The following is a 16,084-nucleotide window of genomic DNA, read 5'->3' as shown; positions in this document are numbered from 1 at the left end:
AATGAGACCGAAAGAGACGTCCTTGCTCTCTCTCATGACGGATGTTGGCTTTCTCACAGTTCATTTGAAATGCAACTCGTGGTTTCTGCGACGACGATTGCCAAATAGATGCAACGGTAACCCCTGCAGCAGACGAGACACTGCCGCCCTTCTAACTCCTCCGTATGCCAAAATGTTCCATGCCCACTGTCCCCGGTTTGTCAATATTGATGTGTGCTTGTGTCTACTGCGATCATTTAAACATTAATACTTTTCCCCGTAACGTGCAATTCTTAACCCCAATGTGCAATTTAAGCCCAATGTGCAATGTCCTCTGCCACACAATGCATAGATCTATTGCACTTCTATAACCCGTGCACTATTTCTTTTTGTTATTAGCATTACTAAACTTCATACACTTCATACACTTTACGACACTTTACCACTATTTTATCTTCTTTTTGTAAATATTCATAGCTTATATTTTTAGTTTGACTACAATTGCTGTTATTTTTCCATATTTTTCTTTTATTATATTGTATTCTATTTTTTATGCCGGAGGACTACGGTCCAGAAGTCTCTTTTTGCACCTTTATCCCCCAACTTGTACCTTCCTGTAAATCGAGCTGTTGTTCCATGCAGTTTCTCACACGTGAGATTAATAAAGTTCCTCTTATCTTATTAAAAGAGTACTATGGTCATCATTCCTGCAAGTTAACAGTGACAAAACCCAAGCCATGTTAATTGGCACTCCCCATCAGATCCATACCTGCCCAATAACAAGCATCTTATTCGCCGGTCTCACTATTCCCCTCTCAGCCACTGTCACCAACCTGGGTGTGAAACTGGACCCTCAACTCAACCTTGAGTCACACATAAAACACATCTGCAAAACCTCCTTCTTCCACCTCAGAAATATCTCCAAACTCCGCCCCACACTTACCCTGACGGATGCTGAGAAACTTGTCCACGCCTTTGTCTCCTCAAGGATAGACTATTGTAACGCACTCCTCATCGGGATCCCTAGCAAGAGCCTCCATAGGCTTCAGTACATTCAAAACAGCGCTGCTAGGATCCTGATGGGGGTGCGGAAAAGCAATCACATCACACCCATCCTCCGTTCTCTGCACTGGCTCCCCATCAAATTCCGAATTGATTATAAGATCGCCCTCCTCACTCACCATTGTATCCTTGGACATGCTCCCCCATACCTCAAAGAACTCCTTGCCCCAAAACCTGCCACCCGAAGCCTCCGCTCATCCAATTCACACCTTCTCCACGTTCCTAAAACCAAGCTGCGCACCATGGGCGACCGGGCCTTCTGCCATACAGCCCCTACACTATGGAACTCCCTCCCCGACCACCTAAGAGCACCCCAATCCACTGACTCTTTCAAAACTGGACTTAAAACTCACCTCTTTACCTTAGCATTTCCGTAATTTCTCTCATATCTTGGTTGTCGTCCAGTTGTTCTAAACTTGTCCTTGTTTTGTTCTCTTGTTTTTTATCTGCCATGTAGCACTTTGAGATTCCCCCAAATGTAAAGTGCGTTATAAATATAATTTATTATTATTATTATTATTATTCCCGAGTCAAACGGTCACCAAGCCCATGAAATCGTTTGTAAAATGCGAGAGCGTCGACTTCTTTGTGCTCATTTTCTGTCAAGAAAGCCAAAGCGGCTCGACTGGTAACGTAATTAGCCTGAGTCATCCGCAGGATAGTTTCACTTTGTTAATTAGCTGAGAAAGCGATTGATGATAATTACAGATGTCAATGACATGTACGGATTAAGGTGCCAGCTTCCTTCATTCTTTAGGTGGGTTTGAATGTGACAGGAAGGCGGCTCGTTGGCGCACTGGGTGGCACGTCCGCCTCACAGTTAGGAGGACGCGGGTTCGATTCCACCTCCGGCCCTCCCTGTGTGGAGTTTGCATGTTCTCCCCGGGCCCGCGTGGGTTTTCTCTGGCCACTCCGGTTTCCTCCCACGTCCCAAAAACATGCTTGGTAGGCCGATTGAGCACTCCAAATTGTCCCTAGGTGTGAGTGCGAGTGCGTATGGTTGTTTGTCTCTGTGTGCCCTGCGATTGGATGGCAACCGGTTCAGGGTGTCCCCCGCCTACTGCCCGATGACGGCTGGGATAGGCTCCAGCACGCCCGCGACCCCCGTGAGGACGAAGTGGTCCAGAAAATGGATGGATGGATGAATGTGAAAGGATCTTTCCAGGTATATTCATGTGAACCTTATTTGTCAGCCGATGATGTTGCACTGGTTGCATGATGTTGCACATAATCCTAACCAGATTACTGTTAAGACTTAAAACATTTTTTGAGGTGGTGTGGTTGAGTTTCCCTATTCACAAGTTAAGTGAATAGGGAAATTCAACCACACCACCTCAATTCTTTTTTCTGGAGATACACAGAACAGACCATCACTCAGGTACCATGGCTGTTTCCTTGTTTTTTGAAAATATTTTATCTTTAGACTTTTCCACTGTAGGAGGGGATAGCCAAGGAGTGGCCAAGGCTCTCTGAGACACAAGCGCTAACATCTCCAATAAAAACAACAACTGACAAGCAAACTAAACAACTTGCAGCTGTCTTCCTTGTCCAGCTGACCAAACAAGATTCCTACCAATAAAAAGTAGAGGGTGTGCCTACTGAAATGAAAGTTTGCTAAGACGGGGACATAAAACCACAAGGAAATACAATGTAGAGCTCATACCTGAAGCTGTTTATCTTGTAAGACAAGAGGTGCTACACTCCGAGATGGATTTGTTTGCATGGTATTTTTTACTGTTGGGGTGTGTCGTGCTGATCAATGGTGAGTCCTTGTGACATTCATTGAAAGCCTTACATGATTCTGAATTGCAGGTGGAAGATTCAATACATTTTCATTTCAACGCAGAGACACGTGGGTTATTGTAATTTTAGTGACTTTATAGTCAAGTCGTATTCACTTTGTGGAATTCCGATGCGGGCAAAATAGTTTGAAAGGGTAGTTTTCAAATTTGGATTCAACAATGTTGATGTTTTGTCGTTGGATATGTATCACAGTAAAAGAATTTTCTAGTAAAATGAATGTGAATGGTAAAACATCCATCCCAGACTCAAATTGGCACTTGAGTTTGGCTTCATCGAACTGGCAAAATACGAAAATGACCTTTCTTTTTTGACCGTTGTATTTGTGTGTATTAAGTCATACGGTAAATGTAATCATTTTCTTTTTCCCAGCGCAAATCACTCAAGATGTAACAGGTAACATTCACTACTGCATCCTTGTATTGTACGCCGTTCACAGCATCACACGGAATTTGTATTTTAATCAAAAGTCAAAACTCTGGAAAGGATCAATCTACAAGATACATTGCACAAGGACTCGATTGCAGTTTTTGGGGAAAGTCAATATGCTTAAACATTTTAGATGAACCAACCAACCAACCAATCAATCAATCAATCAATCAATCAATCAATCAATCAATCAATCAAATTGACTTCAGTATAGGGTCGCATTATTAGGAAACTGCCATCATTGTATTTTCTTCTCTGTACTTTCAAGGTGTTTCTAATACCACCACCAGCCCAGGTAACCTTCTAACCTTGTATTATGCACATTGTATGCCAGAAAAGTTATCTAGATAGGAACCTCAACCACTCCAACTTCCCACATTATCATCGTCACTCATTGACTTTTTTCTCCAAATGCCTGATGTTTAAATAAAGCCATCATACATTCATCAATTCAATTGGAATAAATGACATGTTTTTCTCTTTTGTTTACTTTTAAGATACCATGGACGCAGGTAACACTTTTTTTTCCCCATTTAAATCCATCAATTAAAAAAGAAAAAACAATTTCAAATCAGCAGTACTGAAAGTGCGATAAAAACATGTTAGCGTTTGTATTTAAAAAAAAAAAAAGTCAAAGCTCTAATTACAGTAAGGTGTGGACCAACACACAAAACAACAAAGAGCTTTGGTCAGTCACTCTTAGTTTCAAGTGCCTCGTCAAGATTTTCAGGCTTGCCAGCAACTCCGATCTTTCTGTGAATCTATTAAACGGCAAATGGACTGTGACGAAATAATCACACGCACTCTTTACTTTTCTAGAATTCATTTAAATGATGCGGAACACATTAAATTGAAGAACCACGGACTAGGAAGTAAAAACACTTCATTTCAAAACCTCTTTTATTTCTATTTCTCCATTTACCAAACACATTGTTCACTCTTTTGTCCAAAAAATGGAATAAAAATAATCCCGTATATAAAAAAGTCAACATCCTACTTTATCTATGCCAAATGTACTTCCTAAATTGGTTCGTATTCAGTGCTGACTGAGCCACACTGCGTTTCCCTTTATGTCCACTGGGTGACACAGAAACCAATTCCTCCAAGATACATATTCCATGCTCTGTTTTTAGAGTAACTTCGAATAGTAAGTAACACTTGTAATACTTTAAGTTATTCTGAGAGTAGTTTGTTTGGCTAACATAAATGTGTATTTTTGATGGCAAAATAGCATTAAACAGTCACTCCATGCCCAAAGCTTCAGAATCTGATCATGTTAATGAGGATCCAATCATGAAAGCAGCAGTGTTCATATCATCCAAATGTATCATATGTATTGGTTTACAGACGCAAATACGTGACAAAAATAGCGAGCTCTGGCTCCCAAAGCAACATTCTGCAGACGCGGCAGATATTTAGCGCTATGTTGCAGCACTCGTCTAAAGGTCTTAGACGAAAACTTGATGCATCATCTGCACAATATCGAATGTTTTCAGCCTAACTGCAATAAAACACCAATATAAGTATGCATTTGCCCTTTTTGATGCAAGACAACGTTGAGAAGTCACGACTTGGAAGACGAAGAAAAAGCGGCATGCGCCGGGGCATCAGGATGCTTCAAAGTAAAAACCGCCTTCTATGATTACGACAAATTGCCAATCTCTGACTCCTCTCTACAAATTGTGAATAAGGGAAGCTCAAACGCATGGTTTTCTATTTCTTTACTTTTAAGATGATACAACCAGCAACTCAAGTAAGCTCCCACACTTGTACACCGGAAAAAATATTTACAAGGGAAACTCAAACACATTTTTCTTTCTTGACTTTCAAGGTCTTACTCCGACTCCCGACCCAGGTAAGCTCCCACACTTGTACTTTGCACACTGAAACAAAGGATGGGAATAAGGGAAGCTCAAACGCATGGATTTCTATTTCTTTACTTTTAAGATGATACAACCAGCAACCCAAGTAAGCTCCCGCACTTGTACTTTGCACATTGTACACCGGAAAAAATATTTACAAGGGAAACTCAAACACATTTTTCTTTCTTGACTTTCAAGCTCTTCTTCCGACTTCCATCAACCCAGGTAAGCTACCCCACTTCGACTTTGCACATTGTACAAATGATCGACAAGGGAAGTTCAAATAAACTAACGTCCAACCAAAAATCTTTCTTTTTTTCCTCTTTTTCTCAACAGTGACGCCAACTAGTAAGTACCAAATTGCTTCGAGCCAAAAGTTAGAAGCAAATGCCTAAAGGACTTGGACGGAAACGGTTGTGGCTACTGCAGAATAGTATATGAGCAATAACTTCAGCCGAGCTTCAATACAAGAAAACTATCGTTTTATATATACTACTATAATAGTGATATTGTAGTTGGTTTGAGCATGATTAAAGGTTCATCAATGGGCTAGCAGCTAACCAGCATTGTGCCCATACATGATCCCACAGCCACAGTCGTTTGAATTTGTTTTCACCAAATGTCTGATGTATAGATAAGGTAATACTGTACATTCTGAAATTAAAATGCAATTCATGACATTTGTTTTTTTGATTTCATTTCCAGCTATCAATACCACAAGTAACCAACCTAGTGCAAAGATGACGTGAAACTACATTCATCAATGAAAATGGAATAAATCATGTGTATTTCTCCTTTACTCATTTCCCAGCTTCCACCATCCCAGGTAATAATCTGCAAGGGAAGCTCCAACACGCTAGTGCCCAATTGGGACCACCCGTAGCCACTATGGTTTTAACGATTGACTGACTTATACACGCACACACACACGCGCACGCGCACACACACACACACACACACACACACACACACACACACACACACACACAAAACGCATGGATAAGGTAAAAGTGTACATTGGGAAATGAAATTGAATAAATAACATATTTGTTTTACTTTTCAGTTATCAACGTCACAGGTAACCTCCCGCGCCACTATTTGAGGCACTGAATATAAACAAATGTCTGGATGCAAATTGAAAGGTACTCACTTTTTTCTATCTGCTCCCAGTATGTGAGAATGCCACCGTGGCTGATGTGGTCTTCTTGGCGGACAGCTCTGGCAGCATCAGCCTTGCCAATCTCCAGCAGATCCGATTTTTTCTCCTAACCGTGGTGTCCGGTCTCGACATCGGTCCCAACAATGTCCGTGTGGGTTTGGCCCAATTCACCGGCGCCCCTTTTCAAGAGTTCCTATTGAATGAACACCAGGATAGGGACTCGCTGTTAGCCGCACTGAACAATTACCCCGTTCGGAGGGGAGGCACGATGATAGGCAGGGCCTTGGATTTCATTCGGACGCAGTTCTTCACAGAAAGCGCCGGAAGCCGAGCCAACCAGGGGGTGCCTCAGATCGCCGTGGTCTTAACAGACGGAGCCTCCTTCGATGATGTGGTGGAGCCCGCCAGGCGCCTCAGACAACAAGGTGTCGACCTCTTCAGTATCGGAGTGGGACTGACCCAAGTGACCGAGCTGGAGGCCATCGCCAACCAACCGTCTGACCAGTTCGTATTCTCAATTGAAAACTTTGGAGTTCTTCAAACACTGAGCGAGGTTCTGCTACGATCCGTGTGCAAAGTCATAATTGACCACGGACAAGGTGAGTGAGTGAGTGAGTGAGTGAGTGAGTGAGTGAGTGAGTGAGTGAGTGAGTGAGTGAGTGAGTGGCCCAACAAATACAGGGGCTTCCAAGTGACATCTTTTCTTCCTATTTCCCAACAGTGTATGCGCATATAAAAGCTCGTGTTAATTTCACCCTGGGAACGAACGTGACGGAAGTCCTCCAACAAGTAAGTGCGTGCAAAATGAGTACGGAATGTACATTCTTGCTCTCATTACGGATGTTTGCTTTCTCACAGTTCGTCCTCAGTCTAACTAGTACTTTCTGCGTGGGTTGCCAAGTTGACTTTAATGCAACGGTAACGCCAGTCCAGACGGCAACACCCTGACATACTTTTAACTTCTCCGTGTGCCAAAGAGGAGATGCCCGCTGTCCCAGTCTGTCAATATTGACGTGTGCTTGTGTGTACTGGGATGACTTAAATGTATGCTCATGTAAACCTGACAATAAAAGAGTCAATCATTATTATGATTATTATTATTAGGATTGTATAGCCCAACTACCTATGTCCAGGCATTGGTTGTGCAGCCAACAGTGAAGGCTGGCTTGACAGCCAGCTGTAAGAAAAAAGTGGCTTCTACGCCTCTGGCTGGGAATTTTTCTCTCATTTCTAATGTGTGCTCTCGCTCAATTCACAAATGGGTAGGAAATGCGGCACAAAGGATTTATTAATCTACAGATGTTTCGAGTTATTACAAATGATTCAATGGACTTTATGGCTTTCATTTTAGGCCCTTTTACATCACTTGACAGAAATAATAGGACACGTCCTTTCCTCAAGTATATGTCAGCTGTACAGTTTGGGATTTTTAGATTTACACAGCATGTCACACAAGATTAAAAAAAAAAAAGACTTACAATGTCGGATGGTGAATCATCCGTGTTAATTTGGTTCAATAGGGACCGAATCGTCATTTTTCCAATAGCATTTAGGTTGAGAACGCCTTGTTGTCCCCGTCAGGTCAGCATTGCTGCATTTTAAATGTGTAATCCCGCCTCGTCCTACAATGAAAACAAAAATGCATGTTGAGTTTATCAAATGACCTACATGTGAGTGGAGGATACGTTTGGTGCACTCTGGCATCAGAGTTTCTCAGAGAGAGTGAGTTTTTGGGGGTAGTTTACACGGTGACCTCCACTTCTAAAAGAGGATGAGGCAATTACCACGTAGGAAGTGGAAGCAGGTCCCTGCAGCCCCAGGGATTGCCACGGATAGTTCAAATTAGACAAGCCGCTGTTCATCCTCACAAACCTTTGACCTGGCTGATTTCATTGCACAAAGAGCTTGTGTAAATGAGTTCATTTCTTCACCTCTTCCCTTTGGCAAATCTTAAAGTAGCCAACGGATGGATAACGGGCCGGCAGAGGTGGTACTTTCTGATATTGGGAAAAAAAAGAAGAATGTTGGTCAAATGAATACTGATTGAAGCAACAATCAACAAGGTGTTGTTTGTACAGCAGCTCACACTGCAAATCTTGTCACATTCATACAAACTGGTGTGACTGGTCATTTTGTTTTGCAGGTTGACAATTATATTTGTCGACTTGAAGATCTTATCAAAAAGTCAGACCGAATACTTCAATTCCTATTTGAATTATAAATGTCAAGTTGTGTTCACAAATGTGCATGCGCAGACACAAATTCGAAGCGTGTGTTCTCTTTTAAAGTGCACTCCCCCCACTGCCTCACCTCCCTTCACAATCCGGCCGTGCAATTGAAGTTAATTCTGCAGACTGTGGTTCACGTTTCGTCGCCACTTTGTAAACTTAGATCATACGGGGTCAACGTGAGGTTGAAGCAGCCCTGTAGCCGTGCGTCCACTCACCAAAGATCAGTTACCATGTCATGGTAAAGGAATGTCGCCCAGTCTCTGGTGATTATTGCCATTCTTTTGTCTTAATTAGAGCCAATTTGAGAGTGGCATGTCACTGTATTTGACTTTGAAGAAATGCTGACATGCACGTGCGTACACGGACTGGTCGCAACATTGAACACAAACAAATCGGGAAAAAAATATTGATTCGCAAAAAAATATATATATTTGTACTTTTACATCAATCTAGGCTTTATCATTGTATTGTGGTTGTCATTTACGACTGCACCACCAACACCATTGGCCTGTGTCTCAGATACTTCAAAAAAAAAAAAAAAAACAACAACTTTGCATTAAGACTATAAAGTGGCATGTTCTGTGAAATGAAAACTACTTTGAAATTCTACCAAACGCCACCACACATCAAGTTGTGTCGGCATCACTGCCTCCCAGCCAGCGGTGTGTGCGTGTGTGCGTGTGCGCCTGAGTGCATGATATTGATCCTGATTGGGCCTCACGGGAGGAGATTCCAGCCTGCCGTTGACCCACACTTCTCCATGTTTCCACCCTTCTATGTGATCATCAGAGGCAGCTGTCTATTGGTGCCAGCAGGCCGGCTCGTGTGACATTTCTGATTGTTAGATGTAAGGGGGGTGGGGGGTTTTGGTTGGGGGAGCAAAAGAAACCATAGTACAGATTTTTTGCAAAATCATAAGCAGGTCTCGGCTGAAGTGAAATTTCCTGACATTTCTTTGGCTTGGTAACTGTCAAAACATTCAACCCATCCACTCTTTGGAGCAGTGGTTCTCAAACAGGGGTCGGGTCTGCAAGCCGCAGCTTAAATGCATATGCTTGTATATAGCTTTGTGCATGAATAATCATAGTTCCTAATCAAACATAGTTCAATACATTCTCAGTATTTGGACGCAGTAAAATTCAAGGATAGTTCATTTTAAAGTGGAACGATTGGGACAGGGTTAAAACAACGACACAATTGCGCTTCTAGTTTAAAGCTAACGCAATTTGTGAAACGCCATATAATGCATCTGCATATGTCTTATTACGTTTTAAGCGATTTTAAAATAAACAGCGACGCAACGCATGCGGAAAGACAGTATTGCAGCACTCACAGGCATAAACAGTTTCTCCTCTGCAAAAATAAAAGATGAATATTTCTGCAGGTACTGTAGATCATTTCTCCAGAGAAACTGATAAATCTTCGTTTCCTATGAAACACATCATACTATAAAGACCCGTCACTTACTTTTGATTCTTTTCCGGGTTCAATTCTTCCCGAGGAAAAGGAAAAAAAAAATGCGAGTCTACAATCAACATTCCACTCTGTCATTGTGATTCAAAGCATTTGCTGCCTTTCTGCCTTCCCATTGGAAACATTTCTTTTTCAAGCCCTTTGTCCGCTTTACTTCACTTTCGATTTGAGTGCTTGGAAGGCGCACCGACTCATGGATTGTTGTCACCTCCGGTCAAGTAGTCTACTCGTTTCAAAGAGGGCCGGGGTCAAAGGTTAAGTTGTCTCCAGTGTATTGCTGCTTGACTGACACCCTATCTCAAAGCTTCCCTCGTGCACTTTTTTGGTCATTGTATATGAAGGTTTATCACTAAGGTGGGGGAGAAAAGAATGGCACTGAATAAAGTGCAATTCTACTTGGAAAACTACACGCCAAGTGAGCTCTTGCTTACGCTTTTGTCATTAAGATGTGCCGAGAAATAAAAGAAAAGGGATCCCCGCTAAGATTTGGACAACATGGGTTTGGCAGCTTTTAGGCAAAATCCTAAAACAAATGTGACACACAGTCGACAAATATGAAGTACTTCCCCTGATATAAAGCCCCCAAGAGGGCAAGGAATGCCTTGAACAGGGACCACAGATGCGGGGAATTCCCTTTCCAGGTTGACCAAGCTGCAAAGGAAGGATGCAGAGTTGGCAACATTTAAGACAACATGATAGAACAGCGTGAGCGTCTATTTCATATAATAAAGAGCATCAAATAAAATCAAGAAAATGTGATTAAGGGACCTTTCCATCTGTGGTCTCTTCTTAAGGTTTCTCATTTCCCCTAGCTGGAGTTTTGAGTTTTACCTTGCCCTTTTGGGAGTTTAAGATCAGGGGATGTTTGAGAATATTTGCCATTTTTCACATCACGTCCTGAGTGTTGTTAGTCACCTTAATGTTGAACAGCGGGTGTGATTTACCCAAGTCAAATTCCTTGTTTGGCACGCTCAAACATGGCGAATAAAAAAACTCTTGAATCTTGAAAATGTGATTAGTACTTAAAAAATAAATACAGAAATAACAAAACAAATACTTAGATATATTTTATTTCAGTATTTATCATGTTATTAAATATAATCATTTATTAAAATGTATTGGCAAATGTTCTCATTGTGGGACTAATAAAGGTTATCTTATTGTACAAAATGAATACAGCACATTGGCTCCCCCAAATGCCTTCAGACAACAAATGCATTCCGCGTACGTATTCCCACACTAGCAGAGTGACAAATGAATGACGCTAACAGCTGCACACCTGATCCCTCAATCCACCACATGAGAAGAAAAAAAATGGTGGGAGTGATAAAAACTCACCAGTGATATTTGCAGCTTTTTGCGGAGGTCGCGAAGGTTTTTTTTTTTTTTTGGCAATAAGAACCTCTGAACCCTGTGCAGCCCATGTCAGTGACTGATGTCCAAGAGCGTCTGTGGGCCAGTGGGCGCCCGGGTGATTTACGGCAACTCTGCTTTAGTCATCAAGGGGTGCAAAAGAGCCCCTCGAGAGCAGGAATTTGTCCAAAGAAGTGGTTATGAAATAGGATATATATTCATGATTTAGTGCTCCAAGAGGGTGCACCAGCTGTGCAGTTCACTGACACATTGCCATCGCTGTCACCAGAAATGCCGGAGAAGAGAGATTTTTAGCACTATAATAGCCTTTGTCGTTTTCTTACTCAAATATTGTCACCAAGAGTTGCGCTGATATTTATTCATCTGCGTCTGTCTGGTCGTGTCATACTGTCCCCGGTGGCCGAGATGGGGACTCCGCGAGGAGCAGCACAACCAATTAAAACGGAAGCATGCGCATCTAAAATACTCACCGAGTCACGACCTCTTTTTATTATAAATAGTAAATAGCGCTGTATTGTACACAAAGTCTTCAAACAAAATCATTTGAAGCCAAACAAAGAGGATACAATATGATTTGAGAAAAAAAAACCCCACATGAATAATGAACATTGTTTTAAGACTTAAGCACTTGCGATTACATCAGTACAAAAGACGCAGAGCACTTGACAAAACTAAATAAATAAGGAATGGAACAAAAATCCTGATCAAGATAAACTCAATACATGCAAATGAAAAGAAGTGTCAAATGTGTTCTCCTGTAGACACATTCTTTTCTTCCTCCATATTTTGGCTTAGTTCAGCTTTTCGTCAACCGTTCCCCTGATTGGCCATGCACTCAACCCAAAACGAATGACGAAACAAAAAAACAGTCTTGTAGGACACATCGGTGCACATGTGGTCTGCGTTCGTTTAGGAGGTATGAAGGTATTGCACTTTCTTTGGGTCGTCTCTTCGTCCCGTATCACACACGACCTGTGGCTCTTCACCTGTGTGTCGAAGCCGTCTTCAACCAGAAACCACATCAGGGTAGATTGATGTCTTTTCCATCGTTGTCAGCCTCCAGAAGAACATCTGGCCTTTTTGACGAGGAAAAAAAATCCATTCATCCTCGCTCAACTTGGGCCCAGAGAGAAAAAGGAAAAGAGGTGTCTACATGGGATGGTGATCCTACTGACCAATCAACGTGTCAGGCTCCACCCTTTGTGTTGGAGCCCCAAAGTTTGGAAATGCAGCTAAAGTCCGCCACAGGTTGCAAAAATCAAGTCGAGAATGTTGAATGGATTAAAAATAGCCCCGCCCGCCGCCAATCCTGCTTTTCCTGCCCGGTCCTCGGCGCATGACATGACGCACGAGGTAACTGGAGAGGCTGCTGCACCTTGGGTTCTAATTATTCCCGTCCAGCCCGCCCGCCATCAGTACACGCTGCATCGCGGCGATCCAACCCGTTGCGATCTCCGTGGCAGTCCTTGGGGTGCTTGGGGGTCTAGAGGAGACGTCGGCTAAGTCCGACTGGTAGTGCAGGGAAGCCTCCGTGTTGAAGAGAAGGTGGCTTTAAATAATAAAAGGCACCTGAAGATGGGAAAGGAGCAAAGGAAAGTGTTTAAGAGCAGGTGAGAATGGAAAAGTCAGGTCCTGTGTTGAACGATAAACGTCCTATAAAAACAGAGCTTTGGGGGTCTCTTGAGACCTCCTTTGATGGTTGGTCGAGCAAAGCAAAGCAAAGCAAAGCAAAGCAAAGCAAAGCAAAGCTAACCCTCCGCCTGGATCCCTCTAGTTCTGCTCCGTTGATCAATAAGTAAATCTGACCTCCTGTTGGACATGTGGTTTCAATACGAGCCTGCCAAGGGTCATAATCGCCCCCTGTTAAAGAGCCCCTTCCTCACAAATATGTCTCTCCTGCCCCAACGTCTCTCCCAGGACGGGCTAAATTAATGAGCTCAAGATGTCGCCACTGATGGTCACCATGTACCCCCACGAGGAGCCACACGCACCCCTCCCTGTCAAACACACTTTTTGGTAAGTGCCTCCTTTCTTTGAGTCAGGCCAACACGGGGCTCATTACATGGATAGGTGAGCCGCACTCGAGTCCGATGGGCTGGCTAGCTCATCATCACGGGGGTTCACGAAAGGACAGCGAGCGAGCGAGCGAGCGAGCGAACCAACCCCCGCATCCGAAATGCCTCGGCATCAAACTACCTGGCTGGTTTGATGAGTGTAATGTAAACGGAGGTAACCGGGCCAACAATGTACGTATGTACATGTAATCTCAGCGCAGGGCCAGCCCATTTGAGACGGTCGATCATCAGAAGGGTCGGCGCAATTAGCATGGTTTACGTTAGTCCCAAATCCGAAACCAAATTGCTCAACAGAGCCGCAAATAAATGAATAGACCAACTTACGTGCATAAAAGACAATGCGTCAATGGATTCAAAGAAATGGAATGCTGTTTATATCAATACAAGTCTCAAATTTGTATGAATTTCAAATGTGACACATTTATAGAGGGTGCGAGAACGTACTTTAGCATGTTACACTTTTCTGTGTGTGAAGCTATTCTCCCTAAATTGCATTTTTTGTAAATGGCTTTCTGTAACCCATTCATTAGATTTACATGATTCCCTATGAGAACTGTTGCTTTGGTTTTCATGCAAATGTGTCATTCTTTCCGATTCCACTGTTGGGAAAAAAAAAGAAAAAAAGACTTCAGGCCGGCCTACCTTGCTCTGACTGTATTGCCCGTATTGGTACGACGGATGGTGGTCAACGGCGTAGGCTGGCGACGTGTAGGAGGGCGGGCAGTAAGACTGGGTGCTCGGCAGGGCGGGCATCCCGGTTAGACCCGGTAAAGCCTCCAGTCGTTGAGAGCCGTGACAGCTGGCGGCCGTGCCGGCGTTGGGCTCCAAGCCTCCGGTCAGAGGGGAGAGAGCAAAGTCACTCTGAGGCTGATGGGGTACTCCGCCTGGGTTCAAAAGGCCCATCACCTGCAGGGGAGAGCAGAGCCAGGAGGGGGATTAGAAGACAGAAGAAAAGACATTCAATCAAGTCTACTCAGGTGGGCTCCGAGAAGTGGAGGTGCAGTCATTGTTCATTGTCAGACCGCACTGGCTAACCTCATACATATGGTTTCTTTTTATTCCGCTTCACTGACGAGGGGACAAGGGAGCCCACGGCTATGGCTTGCTATAAGAAGGTTAGGGTTTGACGCTCAGACTCCTGGATGGGGCAACATGTTTTCACCAGAAGTGGACCGCCAGTAAATACCTGCCCTCAGACTTGGACAAATGTCAATTTGTAACGTCGCCTTCGATCAGATAGAGAGCAAGATGGCGATAGAAGAGAGAGATTAATAGAGCGATGGAGAAAGTCGGTGTCCACTAGAGATGATAAAAAAAATAAAAAATACAAAACATAATGAGATACTCACTGAAATAAGCGAACAAAAACCATGCTTTTTGGAGTATTTTTTCTGTTTCGAAGTGTTTCTAGTCTAATCTATTTCAATATTTGTACCACAAAATAGAAAAAGATGCCATTTCTGCAACTTTCAAGTGTCCTAAATTTATGTTTACGTCTGCGCTCAAACTGGTGTGTCTGTTTAAAGACACGCCCTCTTTCAAAATCTCTTGATGCCCTAAAATCACCGTGTCCTTGTGAGGCCTAGAGGCCAAAAGGGTACGTGGGAACGAGGGGTAGTGGTGTGTGCGTGCGTGCGTGCGTGTGTGTGTGTATGTGTGCGCACGTGCGTGCGCGTGTGAGACGTCGCCAATGTGTCGAACTCGCAGTGCAACATGTGTGCATATTTTCTTTGCAGTTTGATGGTGATACATCATGAACAGCTGCGCACAGGTTTGTGTGAGAAACAAAGTCATGAAATTGTCTTTTTAAAATAAAAAAAAATAAAATAAAAAGGTGGGCTTACAGGGGAAGCGCTACAGTCTGTGGAATGAAAAGAAAAGGTGAGGGCCCGGAATGCAAAAGCAGAAGAAATACTAAATGACAACGATATGATACGATATTTATTTATTATTTATTATTACTCTTATTATTTATTGTTTGTGCCTTCTTGTTTTTCATATCGCGTCGTTTACTTGTATGTCTATCGTGTAATATGTCTTGTCAGCGTGGGATAGAGAAAACGTCATTTCCATCTCTTTGTGTGTCTCGGCATGTGAAGACCTTGACAATAAAGCAGACTTTGACTTTGATATGAGGGTGTTAAATGCAGAAAACGAAGCTAACCAAAATGGCCGCCAGCTGGCACGTGTACTCTGATCATGACTGATGTATTCGATGTCATGCAGGCTGTGAACGATCAGACCTCATATCTTGTCAATTCAAGTTCAACCTTATTTAACTCCTAAAGATGATCACATGATCGTTTAAAGAAAGCTGAATTTCAAGCATACGTTTATTTTGCTCCCATTTTTGGGGGGGATCTGGAATATTTTTTGCTAGCATCACATTGAATGTAAACAGCATGTACTGAAGTAAAACAATTTGGACTGTACGCATTTCTCATAAAGAATTCTAACAGCATAAGCTATTTATTACGTGTATATATGGATAGATTCATGATATGTGGCTAGAAAAAAAGATTATAGGCATTGCTTGACTTTTACTCTCAAGTGGTCGTTTGGTGTTAGGAAATAGTACGCGTCGGCGGTCCGACATTTCCCCGGCAGCACTTGGTGATGGCGTGTCTGTTTTAAGGTTGT

At 42.9% G+C, this 16,084-nt stretch overlaps 2 protein-coding genes across 7 annotated transcripts in view; one reads left to right on the top strand and one right to left on the bottom strand.

The window, feature by feature from the left end:
- The first annotated feature begins 2,590 nt into the window (after positions 1-2,590).
- Positions 2,591-7,376, top strand: LOC133165636 (collagen alpha-4(VI) chain-like). 4 transcript variants are annotated; one of them, XM_061295454.1, is made up of 16 exons: positions 2,609-2,803; positions 3,214-3,237; positions 3,539-3,565; positions 3,768-3,782; positions 4,821-4,892; positions 5,003-5,023; positions 5,102-5,125; positions 5,218-5,238; positions 5,331-5,357; positions 5,469-5,480; positions 5,838-5,852; positions 5,944-5,958; positions 6,196-6,210; positions 6,303-6,890; positions 7,013-7,080; positions 7,150-7,376. In XM_061295454.1, exons 1-16 carry the CDS (start codon positions 2,749-2,751, stop codon positions 7,237-7,239), a joined length of 1,089 nt encoding a protein of 362 aa, XP_061151438.1. In that variant the 5' UTR covers positions 2,609-2,748; the 3' UTR covers positions 7,240-7,376. The 4 variants fall into 4 exon arrangements, with proteins under 4 accessions (XP_061151437.1, XP_061151436.1, XP_061151439.1 ...); XM_061295452.1 differs by having other exon boundaries at positions 2,595-2,803; positions 5,003-5,125; XM_061295455.1 differs by lacking the exon at positions 5,838-5,852 and having other exon boundaries at positions 2,603-2,803.
- A 4,451-nt stretch (positions 7,377-11,827) lies between these two features.
- The window catches only part of pax3a (paired box 3a), a 39,472-nt gene continuing 35,215 nt past the window's right edge, over positions 11,828-16,084 (bottom strand). For all 3 annotated transcript variants that reach the window (XM_061295958.1, XM_061295959.1, XM_061295960.1), the window contains 2 exons: positions 14,087-14,350; positions 11,828-12,938 (listed from right to left, as the gene is read on the bottom strand). In XM_061295958.1, coding sequence (XP_061151942.1) covers positions 12,921-12,938; positions 14,087-14,350 — 282 coding nt within the window. In that variant the 3' untranslated portion in view covers positions 11,828-12,920. The remainder of the gene's footprint in view (positions 12,939-14,086; positions 14,351-16,084) is intronic.

Source organism: Syngnathus typhle, linkage group LG13 (assembly GCF_033458585.1).
Source record: "Syngnathus typhle isolate RoL2023-S1 ecotype Sweden linkage group LG13, RoL_Styp_1.0, whole genome shotgun sequence".
Lineage (NCBI taxonomy): Eukaryota > Metazoa > Chordata > Actinopteri > Syngnathiformes > Syngnathidae > Syngnathus > Syngnathus typhle.
This window is presented reverse-complemented; position numbering and strand designations above follow the sequence as displayed.